At 23.4% G+C, this 14,291-nt stretch overlaps 2 protein-coding genes across 2 annotated transcripts; one reads left to right on the top strand and one right to left on the bottom strand.

Annotated features, from left to right (window-relative positions):
* Window positions 1-7,461: 7,461 nt before the first annotated feature.
* Window positions 7,462-12,335, bottom strand: LOC128957795 (zinc finger RNA-binding protein-like). The gene is made up of 10 exons (XM_054303609.1): window positions 12,049-12,335; window positions 11,783-11,927; window positions 11,580-11,709; window positions 10,953-11,116; window positions 9,408-10,880; window positions 9,170-9,329; window positions 8,637-8,728; window positions 8,025-8,120; window positions 7,750-7,959; window positions 7,462-7,674 (listed from the first exon to the last, which is right to left on the bottom strand). The coding sequence occupies exons 1-10, from the start codon at window positions 12,099-12,101 to the stop codon at window positions 7,462-7,464; spliced, it is 2,736 nt and encodes a 911-aa protein (XP_054159584.1). The 5' UTR covers window positions 12,102-12,335.
* An 805-nt stretch (window positions 12,336-13,140) lies between these two features.
* Window positions 13,141-14,185, top strand: LOC128957512 (isopentenyl-diphosphate Delta-isomerase 1-like). Its single transcript, XM_054303281.1, has 3 exons — window positions 13,141-13,187; window positions 13,258-13,859; window positions 13,949-14,185. Exons 2-3 carry the CDS (start codon window positions 13,310-13,312, stop codon window positions 14,083-14,085), a joined length of 687 nt encoding a protein of 228 aa, XP_054159256.1. The 5' UTR covers window positions 13,141-13,187; window positions 13,258-13,309; the 3' UTR covers window positions 14,086-14,185.
* Window positions 14,186-14,291: the final 106 nt, after the last annotated feature.

The following is a 14,291-nucleotide window of genomic DNA, read 5'->3' as shown; positions in this document are numbered from 1 at the left end:
AGTAAATGGTAATTTTTGCTTTAATTATTTCAAATATAAAAATATTGATAATTCGATTTAAAGTAAATGGTAATTTTTGCTTTAATTATTTCAAATATAAAAATATTGATAATTCGATTTAAAGTAAATGGTAATTTTTGCTTTAATTATTTCAAATATAAAAATATTGATAATTCGATTTAAAGTAAATGGTAATTTTTGCTTTAATTATTTCAAATATAAAAATATTGATAATTCGATTTAAAGTAAATGGTAATTTTTGCTTTAATTATTTCAAATATAAAAATATTGATAATTCGATTTAAAGTAAATGGTAATTTTTGCTTTAATTATTTCAAATATAAAAATATTGATAATTCGATTTAAAGTAAATGGCAATTTTTGCTTTAATTTTAAATATAAAAATATTGATAATTCGATTTAAAGTAAATGGTAATTTTTGCTTTAATTATTTCAAATATAAAAATATTGATAATTCGATTTAAAGTAAATGGTAATTTTTGCTTTAATTATTTCAAATATAAAAATATTGATAATTCGATTTAAAGTAAATGGTAATTTTTGCTTTAATTATTTCAAATATAAAAATATTGATAATTCGATTTAAAGTAAATGGTAATTTTTGCTTTAATTATTTCAAATATAAAAATATTGATAATTCGATTTAAAGTAAATGGTAATTTTTGCTTTAATTATTTCAAATATAAAAATATTGATAATTCGATTTAAAGTAAATGGTAATTTTTCTTTAATTATTTCAAATATAAAAATATTGATAATTCGATTTAAAGTAAATGGCAATTTTTGCTTTAATTATTTCAAATATAAAAATATTGATAATTCGATTTAAAGTAAATGGTAATTTTTGCTTTAATTATTTCAAATATAAAAATATTGATAATTCGATTTAAAGTAAATGGTAATTTTTGCTTTAATTATTTCAAATATAAAAATATTGATAATTCGATTTAAAGTAAATGGTAATTTTTGCTTTAATTATTTCAAATATAAAAATATTGATAATTCGATTTAAAGTAAATGGTAATTTTTGCTTTAATTATTTCAAATATAAAAATATTGATAATTCGATTTAAAGTAAATGGTAATTTTTGCTTTAATTATTTCAAATATAAAAATATTGATAATTCGATTTAAAGTAAATGGTAATTTTTGCTTTAATTATTTCAAATATAAAAATATTGATAATTCGATTTAAAGTAAATGGCAATTTTTACTTTAATCGTTTCAAATCTAAAAATAATGATAATTCGATTTAAAGTAAATGTTAATTTTTGCTTTAATTATTTCAAATATAAAAATATTGATAATTCGATTTAAAGTAAATGGTAATTTTTGCTTTAATTATTTCAAATATAAAAATATTGATAATTCGATTTAAAGTATATGGCAATTTTTACTTTAATCGTTTCAAATCTAAAAATAATGATAATTCGATTTAAAGTAAATGGCAATTTTTGCTTTAATTATTTCAAATATAAAAATATTGATAATTCGATTTAAAGTAAATGGTAATTTTTGCTTTAATTATTTCAAATATAAAAATATTGATAATTCGATTTAAAGTAAATGGTAATTTTTGCTTTAATTATTTCAAATATAAAAATATTGATAATTCGATTTAAAGTAAATGGCAATTTTTGCTTTAATCGTTTCAAATATAAAAATAATGATAATTCGATTTAAAGTAAATGGTAATTTTTGTTTTAATTATTTCAAATATAAAAATATTGATAATTCGATTTAAAGTAAATGATAATTTTTGCTTTAATTATTTCAAATATAAAAATATTGATAATTCGATTTAAAGTAAATGRTAATTTTTGCTTTAATTATTTCAAATTATTTCATATAAAAATATTGATAATTCGATTTAAAGTAAATGGTAATTTTTGCTTTAATTATTTCAAATATAAAAATATTGATAATTCGATTTAAAGTAAATGGTAATTTTTGCTTTAATTATTTCAAATATAAAAATATTGATAATTCGATTTAAAGTAAATGGTAATTTTTGCTTTAATTATTTCAAATATAAAAATATTGATAATTCGATTTAAAGTAAATGGTAATTTTTGCTTTAATTATTTCAAATATAAAAATATTGATAATTCGATTTAAAGTAAATGGTAATTTTTGCTTTAATTATTTCAAATATAAAAATATTGATAATTCGATTTAAAGTAAATGGTAATTTTTGCTTTAATTATTTCAAATATAAAAATATTGATAATTCGATTTAAAGTAAATGGTAATTTTTGCTTTAATTATTTCAAATATAAAAATATTGATAATTCGATTTAAAGTAAATGGATAATTTTTGCTTTAATTATTTCAAATATAAAAATATTGATAATCGATTTAAAGTAAATGGTAATTTTTGCTTTAATTATTTCAAATATAAAAATATTGATAATTCGATTTAAAGTAAATGGTAATTTTTGCTTTAATTATTTCAAATATAAAAATATTGATAATTCGATTTAAAGTAAATGGATAATTTTTGCTTTAATTATTTCAAATATAAAAATAATGATAATTCGATTTAAAGTAAATGGCAATTTTTGCTTTAATTATTTCAAATATAAAAATATTGATAATTCGATTTAAAGTAAATGGTAATTTTTGCTTTAATTATTTCAAATATAAAAATATTGATAATTCGATTTAAAGTAAATGGTAATTTTTGCTTTAATTATTTCAAATATAAAAATATTGATAATTCGATTTAAAGTAAATGGTAATTTTTGCTTTAATTATTTCAAATATAAAAATATTGATAATTCGATTTAAAGTAAATGGCAATTTTTGCTTTAATCGTTTCAAATCTAAAAATAATGATAATTCGATTTAAAGTAAATGGMAATTTTTGCTTTAATTATTTCAAATATAAAAATATTGATAATTCGATTTAAAGTAAATGGTAATTTTTGCTTTAATTATTTCAAATATAAAAATATTGATAATTCGATTTAAAGTAAATTGAAATTTTTGCTTTAATTATTTCAAATATAAAAATATTGATAATTCGATTTAAAGTAAATGGCAATTTTTGCTTTAATTATTTCAAATATAAAAATATTGATAATTCGATTTAAAGTAAATGGTAATTTTTGCTTTAATTATTTCAAATATAAAAATATTGATAATTCGATTTAAAGTAAATGGTAATTTTTGCTTTAATTATTTCAAATATAAAAATATTGATAATTCGATTTAAAGTAAATGGTAATTTTTGCTTTAATTATTTCAAATATAAAAATATTGATAATTCGATTTAAAGTAAATGGTAATTTTTGCTTTAATTATTTCAAATATAAAAATATTGATAATTCGATTTAAAGTAAATGGTAATTTTTGCTTTAATTATTTCAAATATAAAAATATTGATAATTCGATTTAAAGTAAATGGCAATTTTTGCTTTAATCGTTTCAAATCTAAAAATAATGATAATTCGATTTAAAGTAAATGGTAATTTTTGCTTTAATTATTTCAAATATAAAAATATTGATAATTCGATTTAAAGTAAATGGTAATTTTTGCTTTAATTATTTCAAATATAAAAATATTGATAATTCGATTTAAAGTAAATGGTAATTTTTGCTTTAATTATTTCAAATCTAAAAATATTGATAATTCGATTTAAAGTAAATGGCAATTTTTGCTTTAATCGTTTCAAATCTAAAAAATATTGATAATTCGATTTAAAGTAAATGGTAATTTTTGTTTTAATTATTTCAAATATAAAAATATTGATAATTCGATTTAAACTAAATGGCAATTTTTACTTTAATCGTTTCAAATCTAAAAATAATGATAATTCGATTTAAAGTAAATGATAATTTTTGCTTTAATTATTTCAAATATAAAAATATTGATAATTCGATTTAAAGTAAATGGTAATTTTTGCTTTAATTATTTCAAATATAAAAATATTGATAATTCGATTTAAAGTAAATGKTAATTTTTGCTTTAATTATTTAAAATATAAAAATATTGATAATTCAATTTAAAGTAAATGGTAATTTTTGCTTTAATTATTTCAAATCTAAAAATAATGATAATTCGATTTAAAGTAAATGGTAATTTTTGCTTTAATTATTTCAAATATAAAAATATTGATAATTCGATTTAAAGTAAATGATAATTTTTGCTTTAATTATTTCAAATATAAAAATATTGATAATTCGATTTAAAGTAAATGGCGCTTTAATTTTTCAAATCTAAAAATAAATAATTCGATTTAAAGTAAATGGTTTTTTGCTTTAATTATTTCAAATATAAAAATATTGATAATTCGATTTAAAGTAAATGGTAATTTTTTAAAGCTTTAATTATTTCAAATATAAAAATATTGATAATTCGATTTAAAGTAAATGGCAATTTTTGCTTTAATCGTTTCAAATCTAAAAATAATGATAATTCGATTTAAAGTAAATGGTAATTTTTGCTTTAATTATTTCAAATATAAAAATATTGATAATTCGATTTAAAGTAAATGGTAATTTTTGCTTTAATTATTTCAAATATAAAAATATTGATAATTCGATTTAAAGTAAATGGTAATTTTTACTTTAATCGTTTCAAATATAAAAATATTGATAATTCGATTTAAAGTAAATGGTAATTTTTGCTTTAATTATTTCAAATATAAAAATATTGATAATTCGATTTAAAGTAAATGGCAATTTTTGCTTTAATCGTTTCAAATATAAAAATAATGATAATTCGATTTAAAGTAAATGGTAATTTTTGCTTTAATTATTTCAAATATAAAAATATTGATAATTCGATTTAAAGTAAATGGTAATTTTTGCTTTAATTATTTCAAATATAAAAATATTGATAATTCGATTTAAAGTAAATGGCAATTTTTGCTTTAATCGTTTCAAATCTAAAAATAATGATAATTCGATTTAAAGTAAATGGTAATTTTTGCTTTAATTATTTCAAATATAAAAATATTGATAATTCGATTTAAAGTAAATGGTAATTTTTGCTTTAATTATTTCAAATATAAAAATATTGATAATTCGATTTAAAGTAAATGGCAATTTTTGCTTTAATCGTTTCAAATCTAAAAATAATGATAATTCGATTTAAAGTAAATGGTAATTTTTGCTTTAATTATTTCAAATATAAAAATATTGATAATTCGATTTAAAGTAAATGGYAATTTTTGCTTTAATTATTTCAAATATAAAAATATTGATAATTCGATTTAAAGTAAATGGTAATTTTTGCTTTAATCGTTTCAAATCTAAAAATTGTGAAAATTACATTTAAAAAAATGKCAATTTTTGCTTTAATTATTTCAAATATAAAAATATTGATAATTCGATTTAAAGTAAATGGTAATTTTTGCTTAATTATTTCAAATATAAAAATATTGATAATTCGATTTAAAGTAAATGGCAATTTTTACTTTAATCGTTTCAAATCTAAAAATATTGATAATTCGATTTAAAGTAAATGGCAATTTTTACTTTAATCGTTTCAAATCTAAAAATTGTGAAAATTACATTTAAAATAAATGGCACTTTTAGCTTTAATTATTTCAAATATAAAAATATTGATAATTCGATTTAAAGTAAATGGCAATTTTTACTTTAATCGTTTCAAATCTAAAAATTGTGAAAATTACATTTAGAATAAATGGCAATTTTTGCTTTAATTATTTCAAATATAAAAATATTGATAATTCGATTTAAAGTAAATATAATTTTTGCTTTAATTATTTCAAATATAAAAATATTGATAATTCGATTTAAAGTAAATGGCAATTTTTGCTTTAATCGTTTCAAATCTAAAAATATTGATAATTCGATTTAAAGTAAATGGCAATTTTTACTTTAGTCGTTTCAAATCTAAAAATTGTCAAAATTACATTTAGAATAAATGGCAATTTTTGCTTTAATTATTTCAAATATAAAAATATTGATAATTTGATTTAAAGTAAATGGCAATTTTTACTTTAATCGTTTCAAATATAAAAATATTGATAATTCGATTTAAAGTAAATGGTAATTTTTGCTTTAATTATTTCAAATATAAAAATATTGATAATTCGATTTAAAGTAAATGGTAATTTTTGCTTTAATTATTTCAAATATAAAAATATTGATAATTCGATTTAAAATAAATGGCACTTTTTGCTTTAATTATTTCAAATATAAAAATATTGATAATTCGATTTAAAGTAAATGGCAATTTTTGCTTTAATCGTTTCAAATCTAAAAATAATGATAATACGATTTAAAGTAAATGGTAATTTTTGCTTTAATTATTTCAAATATAAAAATATTGATAATTCGATTTAAAGTAAATTGTAATTTTTACTTTAATCGTTTCAAATCTAAAAATATACTAGAAAAGTAAATTTAGTTTTTAAAATTATAACAATTTTTACATTTGAATACTAAAAAAAGTAAATTTAGTTTTTAAAATTATAACAATTTTTACATTTGAATACTAAAAAAAGTAAATTTAGTTTTTAAAATTATAACAATTTTTACATTTGAATACTAAAAAAAGTAAATTTAGTTTTTAAAATTATAACAATTTTTACTATTGAATACTATAAAAGTAAATTTAGTTTTTAAAATTATAACAATTTTTACATTTGAATACTAGAAAAGTAAATTTAGTTTTTAAAATTATAACAATTTTAACATTTGAATACTAGAAAAGCTAATTTAGTTTTTAAAATTATAAAAATTTTTACTATTGAATACTAGAAAAGTAAATTTAGTTTTTAAAAATATAACAATTTAATTGTTGTAAATTAAAATTCTATTTAATAGTTAAACTGTTACACTGCGAAAAAAATCAAACAATACACTAATAAATACAATGCTAACTAATACTTATTTTCCGCAGTGTAACAGTAATAGAATTTTAATTTACAACAATAGAATTTAGACAATAGTATAAAAAGTACTAAACTTAACGGTTATTTTAATTGTTTATAAGTTCTTTTATAGATAACTATATCTTATACATTACAAACAGTATCAGACAAAGTCTGGTTTGAAATATGAAACAATTTATTTGTATATCAGCTCTCAATTTTGCATTTTAAATAAGAATTGCATAATTTTTAAATTAAATTTTATATATAATTTTTTTAGTTAATTTTTTCTTTTATTTTAAGATATTGTATTACAATTAAGTAAACGTATTAATCGTGTATTTTTCAAAAAAAAACAAATAAATAAATGTTACACAATATAACACAATAGAAGATATAGTAAATGAGTTTAAATATATATAGTTTGTATAATGTTTTAAAATATACATATTTATGGTTACATATAATGATTTAAATTAATACAAACAATAAGTTCAAAAAAATACATTCGCAGATGATTTTGACATTTTTATCCAAAAAAAAAAAATTAATTTAAAATTTCCAAAAAAAACTTCAAATACTAATCACTAATTTACGTAATTGTTATCATTTGAGTGACAGTATCTGTATTTTCATTATTATTATCTATAACTGTGTCGTCTTTTTTCTCTTTTTTGTTCTCAACTTCGGTGTCAACCGTCGCATCATTTTCCGAATCGAGCCGTCGTTTTCGTTGTTTTTGTGGCAACGGATCGACGCCTAATATCTTATATATTTGTCTGAACGCTATCAGACGTAATGCATGCTATAGAAGAATAAGAAAAACAATAGACAATCAATAAAATGATTTTTTTAAAACTAATACAACTCTAATAACTACCTGAGCCGATGATGTGATGTCCTCCCTTTCCTGTCGAGTCAATGCAGCCAAAGCATCTGTAGGTTCCTTTTCGCAGGGATCGGCCAAACCGGTACCGCCCGGCAACAAAATTCCTGATGAAATAGCTTCAAATGTATGTCTTAATGCTTCTCCCGGTGTCAATGGCTCGCCAGCACTTGATATGACTTTTTCGCAAAGTAACTCAATTGCCTTTTGGATATAAAAATTGGTTATAAATTTGATTTAAAAAATCAATAATTTTCTAATTAACAAACCCATAGACTTAGTTTAGACCACGTGGGCAGTCGTCGACATAAGTCACGGAATAGTCGTATAACGATAGGACAGGGCTGTAGGTTCGCAACTCTAGCCTATAAATAAACAGTCCATTAGAATATTAAAAACATTTAATCATTTATTAATAATATGTTATATAAACTTTTGACTTTACTATTAAATAATTTTTTTTTATAAATATTACTAAAAAAATTTTTGTATCAAATAATAGTCAAAAGGGGTGTTTTGTTACAGTTTTGAACTTTCGTATCTCTTCTAAAATAAGGGGCTTTTATTGTAATCATTTAAATTTGAAATCTAATTATAATTAATAATTCAATTATTATATATTTAAACTACATATAAAAATAAAATATAATAATTATTATTTAATTAACATAAATAAATTAAATGCCCCTCATTTAACTAAAGATAACTTTCCAGCCTTTAGTTCAGTAAAAATAATTATTGTTAAACTTTTTAATTTTTAAAAAATTTCTAATTTACAAAAAACTTACTAAATTAGACTAATTAATAATAAAAACAAAACTATAATAATATTTGTATTAATCAATCAAAAGGCTGAAAAGTGACAAAAAGGAAGTCCAAACCTGAAACCATTTTGAGTGTCGAAGAGCTGCCAGTGCTTCGACACATTTTTGACGATCGAGCAGCTGTTGGGGCTCTTTAACCATCTCTAAGTCTAAACGAAGAGCAAAATCATTGGATCATTAAATGGTTTGTCAGTTATGTATATACAGTATAAGTATATAAATTTAGAGATGGTTTGAGAGCAGTTGTGAGTCAAGAATAATTAGTTCAGTTTTAGAGACTAAAAATCACTCTATCATCACATTGGAGGGCCAATCCTTCAACACCACTGTCCCCTCAATCCAATCCACTATTAATAGACAAACTAATTGCAATTAATAGTTAAACCAAAATCGTTTTTTGGTCACTGAGAGGACAGTGATGAATGAGGGATATGTCGATCTGTTGGACAATTAATCTGCAAATAAATCTGTAGCTCATAGAAGTTATTGTCAATTCATGGCCGACTACTCAATAGTCTTAACCAATACCACCGACAATACCCCCACAACAGTACTGTTTTACCGTATTATAAAAATGTAATATGAAATACCCGGTGCAGCAATCATTCCTTCATTAGCATTCTCCTCCCTAACCAATGGTGATGTTAGCGTAACATTAGCCGTGATTTTTGGTTCATTTTTTGTGGCAATCGATAGTCCCGAGTCGTGTACTTTCATTATAATGTCAAATGAGTCAATGGAAGAAGCAATCTGTCATTTAGTTAAAAAAAACATAATAAAGGTTTGAATAACAAATTACAGTAAAAAATTAATTTGTGGTACAAATACCTGAAGTTGTGTGGGAAGCAAATCGACTATTCGTTGCAATAGATGTTTAGTTGGTTTCTTGGAGCAAATCACCACTAAATCTACTTCTTTATCGCCGGTCAGTAACAGTCCTTTAGCTAGTGGTCCGACGCGCATCAAACCTTTCATTAGTCTGTATTGAGACTCTTCAGGTTTGCCCACATTTGATGATTCTGATGATGATTCTTGTAACTTATCTTTACTGTTGCCGTCAGCGGCGGCCAAACCATTAGAGGTCGACAGTTCGTCCATTTCTTTTTTGATCATCTCATTCATGGCTGTAGTCGTGTCCTCTTCGACCATATTATCGGAGACTAGTTTGAGAGCTCGTTCGACACATGAAACCAAATGATGAATTTCGTCCAACTCTTCCTCTTTCGGACAAATTTCCGAATGCTTTTGCATAATATGAATGTCATCCCATGAACTGGAATTTGTTCGCCTAAAGTGAGGAGGCATAGAGGGTGAACCCATAAAATTATTAGCACCGGCAAACCCGGGAGGAGGCGGTGGACCCATATGTGAAGGTGGCATCTGATGCATAGGTGGTCCCATAGGACGCGGATCGTAGTAACGATTGGGACTCGAATACCAATCATTCCAATAATGCATATTTTGTTTATAACTATTTCGACGTTCTTTACTATCTCCCGGATGTTTTCTATTCTTTAAACTCGGCTTAACTTCGACCACCAGATTTGGATCAACTTTTTTCTTGTACTGAAGTCGATGACGGCGTCCTTTTAAGTGCATCTCTTTAGCGTTCGGATCATTGAAACGACAATCGCAAAGTTTGCAATGAAAACTGATACCCTTTAAGTCATCACTTTTGCTTTCATCGATATAGTCCTGTCCAACAGGTTGGGCCTCATTCTTGTCGAGTTCTGAAATGTGTGTCGCAATGGTATCGGCGACCGCAAAGTCTTGAGTCTGATTCGGTACGTCCTGTTGTTCGCTACCGGAAGCGTTCGTATTATTTGTTTGATCAGAAAAACTTTCTTCCTTTAGTTCGCCAGAATTTGTAGTGTGAAGCCTTCCTCCGCCAATAAAATTAATTCTTGGAGTTCCCAACACTTTAATCTTTGCCTGACCTCCAGTACTACCAGTATTACCATTGTCACCGGTTTTAGTGGTTTTTGCCGAATTTGGTGATACCACTACCGGATCGTTCGATGGAATAGGTTTACCCAGTTTTGTGTGCAATTTGATAACCTTTTGATGTTTAGTACCGCGTATATGTGCCGCATAGGCATCATTGCCAGTACAGGTGACATCGCATAGTTCGCAACGAAGTGATAGACTTCCCGATGATGATGACGTTGCCGCCGATGATGCCTGTCGTTTGCTATTCGACGCATTAGCCGCTGCTTTCATTTGTTGTTCCTTCTTCTTGTGTCTTTGTCCATCCAAATGCTCTTTATATGTCTGAGGACCGGCACAACTGATTTTACATACCTGTGTATCAAAAATAAAACAACAAACAATTGTTACTAATAATAGATTTTTTTTTTGTTAATCAAGACATACATCACAATAATGCAATTGTTGGACATTCTTCGTGTTCTTCATTTTGTTGCCTTTGAAATGTTTCTTAAAATTCCAATTGTTTGATGACTTACTGTTTGAATAGATGGCTGATGTCTGCTCTTCAGCACCGCTTCCGCCAGTCGTCTGTTGGCTATAAAGAGTATCTTTTCGTACAAAAAAAAAATAACCAATGGTTTTGATTAGTCATATAATTATGTTATAAATTATTCTGTAAAATAAGTTTTAAAAATATAATTTCTAAATAAAAAACTACAGTAAAAATTAAAATATCTATTTCTAATAAAAAATATTGTATTTTTGAAAATATTTATTGTAAATCTTACTTTCAATACTATTGATGTTATAAAAAATAATTATCAAAATTAAGTAATTTTTATTAGTATTTAAAAATAAATTTACCGATACTATAAATTTAAGATAACTAAAAACTCAACACTAATTTAGTTATTTTATAGCAAAATAAAATGAGTATTTAAATTAATTATCATTAAATATTTGTTTTGTTTTGTCAGACATTTTCCGGTAAATTTACAACAAAAATAAATTAAAAATAATTTCTTTTTTTTTATTGAATACTATTTAACAATTAATCACTGAATGTATTACTTGCGGCATAATTGGTGACCACAGCGTTATACGAATTGGTATAACCGGTAGAGTATGGATACGCCGTGTTTTGGACATTATTGGCGTATTGACTGCCATCGGTTCCGTAGCCAACAGCACCGGTAGATGTCTTTTTATTAATAAAAAAAATCAATAATAAGTACCAACAAAGTCATCCATCAATAGATTTGGATCAAACAAACCTGTGGTCTCGTATTGTAATCATAATTGGGTACCGTTTGACCCGATTGTTGGCCATAAGATTGGTCGTAACCGGCGCGCGGATTGGCGGCGTACGTCTGGGCAACCATTGGGTAACCGGTCGGCGCTACCGGTGTATAGCTGTTTCTGTTGATATAATAACAATGATTGAGAATAATAATAACAACAACAAAAAGACAATCAGAAATGACAACAACAACAATGTCTTCAATGGTGTCAATCGTTTCGGTTAAAAGACAAGACTTACCCGTATTGAGTGCCGGCGTGTGTAAAGCCGTAGTAATTATTTGATGCCATCATTGCATGCAATTATAATTAATTAATCAATCAATCGATTGGTTGATCACTTGGGTTGTGCCCGAAGATAGCGCCCGAATCGGGTGACAAACACTGAGCGGTCAGTGAATCAAATGGACAAACAATCAAACAATTTGTTGATTTGTTTTCAAAAATTCAATTCAATTAATGTTTTATTAAATAAATATTTTTAAAAAATCGAATTCAAAACACAAATATGGCTGTCATTCGATTGCCGATTGCATTGCGCGCCACATAAATGACGTCACCGTTTGGGTTCACAAATAATTTTTTATATATTAATTTTGACTCTTTATGTCAAATCAGTTATTCATTCATTCAATTATTTATTAATATTTATTTTATTTTAATTAATTAATAAAATTATCAAAAAAAAAATAAAATAAATTAAAACATTAAAATGATTAGTTTTTTATTGTTTATTTTTTTTGAAATTAAAAATCTAAATTAATTAAGTAATAATATTTCCAATTTTATACCTGGTATACTTGGTTTTATTTATTTATTTATACAATACTACCAAGATACTTTAACAAATATAACAATCAAATTTTACGATATATATATATATATATATATATTTTGAAAATTAAAATTTTGCATCATCGTTATTTATATAATTGTTATTGTAGACAAAAAAAATTATTAAATAAATTGATTAAATTTATACAAATTGATTTTTTTTAATCTACATAATACACTATGATTTATAATATAGTTTTAATTATTAAAAAAAGTAAGGTATGTATGGTTTCTATCAACTACAGTATCTGTACATCCCTGTCCCCGATCAGTGTGTGTGACATAAAGATTTTAATTTTCATTTTCATTTTATTTAGATCTCTAGTGTTTAATTTTTTTTTTGAAAAATATAAATATATTTTTTTATTGAATAATTTTTGTCAGCAATTTTTGTCAATGATTCTGCATATTATTAATTAAGAAATAAAAATTAATTATAATTTATATAAATAACTTTCATTTTGTTTTTCTTTATTTAATAAATCGTTGATGATTTGTACTAAATATTTCAAATTAATTGAATTAAATATAAACTTTTTGTTTTAAGTGAATATCATTTGGAGAAAAATATAGTTTACCATAAAAAACAAAAAATTTATATTTATTTTTCAAAAAGTTTTTTTTATAGTTTAATATCTATCGCAGATTACATAATCTTAAGACCAAAAATGCAAGATCCGATTGTCTCAGATTTGGACCCAAAACAGGTACAACTACTCAGCGAACAATGTATTGTTGTCGATGAAAATGATAAACCAATTGGTCCGAAATCCAAGAAAGAATGTCATCTGATGTCAAACATAGACAACGGTCTGATTCATCGGGCATTCAGTGTAATGTTATTCAATAGCAAAGGAGAGTTTCTGGTCACTCAAAGATCGGACGCTAAGATTACATTTCCCTCATATTTTACTAACACTTGTTGTAGTCATCCGCTATATAATGATTTGGAAATGGATGAAAATGATGCCATTGGTGTCAAAAGAGCTGCTCAAAGACGTATGCATTTGGAATTAGGAATTGATTTGAAAGATATTCTGCTCGAAGACATCAAATATATGACACGATTTTTATACAAAGCACCGTCGGGTGGACTCTGGGGAGAGCATGAAATTGATTACGCTTTGGTCATACAAAAGGACGTCCAACTAAATCCCGATCCAAATGAAGTCAAGAGTTATAAATTCGTAGCCAAAGACAAACTTTTGTCGTTTTTGGGTTTGTTTTCTAGACTTTAAAAATTTAATTGAAATACAGTATTATTGTAATTATAATAATTAATTTAATTGATTCATTCATTGTATCAGAAAATGAAGAACAAAAGGGAAATCTGGTTACGCCGTGGTTTCGGTTAATGATTGATAATTTCCTATTTGAGTGGTGGAACCATTTGACTGATCTGACCAAATATGAAGATCACAATAATATTCATCGCTTAGATTGAATCAAATTAAACAATAATTGTTGTTTTCCCGTATTATGATAACCATTTAATTGATATACTATTTACTTTTGATAACAATATTGTTATGGATAAACAAAATCAGAGCAATACTTATTTGATATCAGTATTTAATAAATAAAAGAAAAATTGATTTTTCTAAAAAAATTTACATTAGATTTATTTAAATGTTATTATTAAATATCATA

This window comes from Oppia nitens, unplaced genomic scaffold, assembly GCF_028296485.1.
Source record: "Oppia nitens isolate AA-2021 unplaced genomic scaffold, nextdenovo-longstitch-racon4-pilon3 scaffold3_pilon_pilon_pilon, whole genome shotgun sequence".
In the NCBI taxonomy this organism is placed as follows: Eukaryota; Metazoa; Arthropoda; class Arachnida; order Sarcoptiformes; family Oppiidae; genus Oppia; species Oppia nitens.
This window is presented reverse-complemented; position numbering and strand designations above follow the sequence as displayed.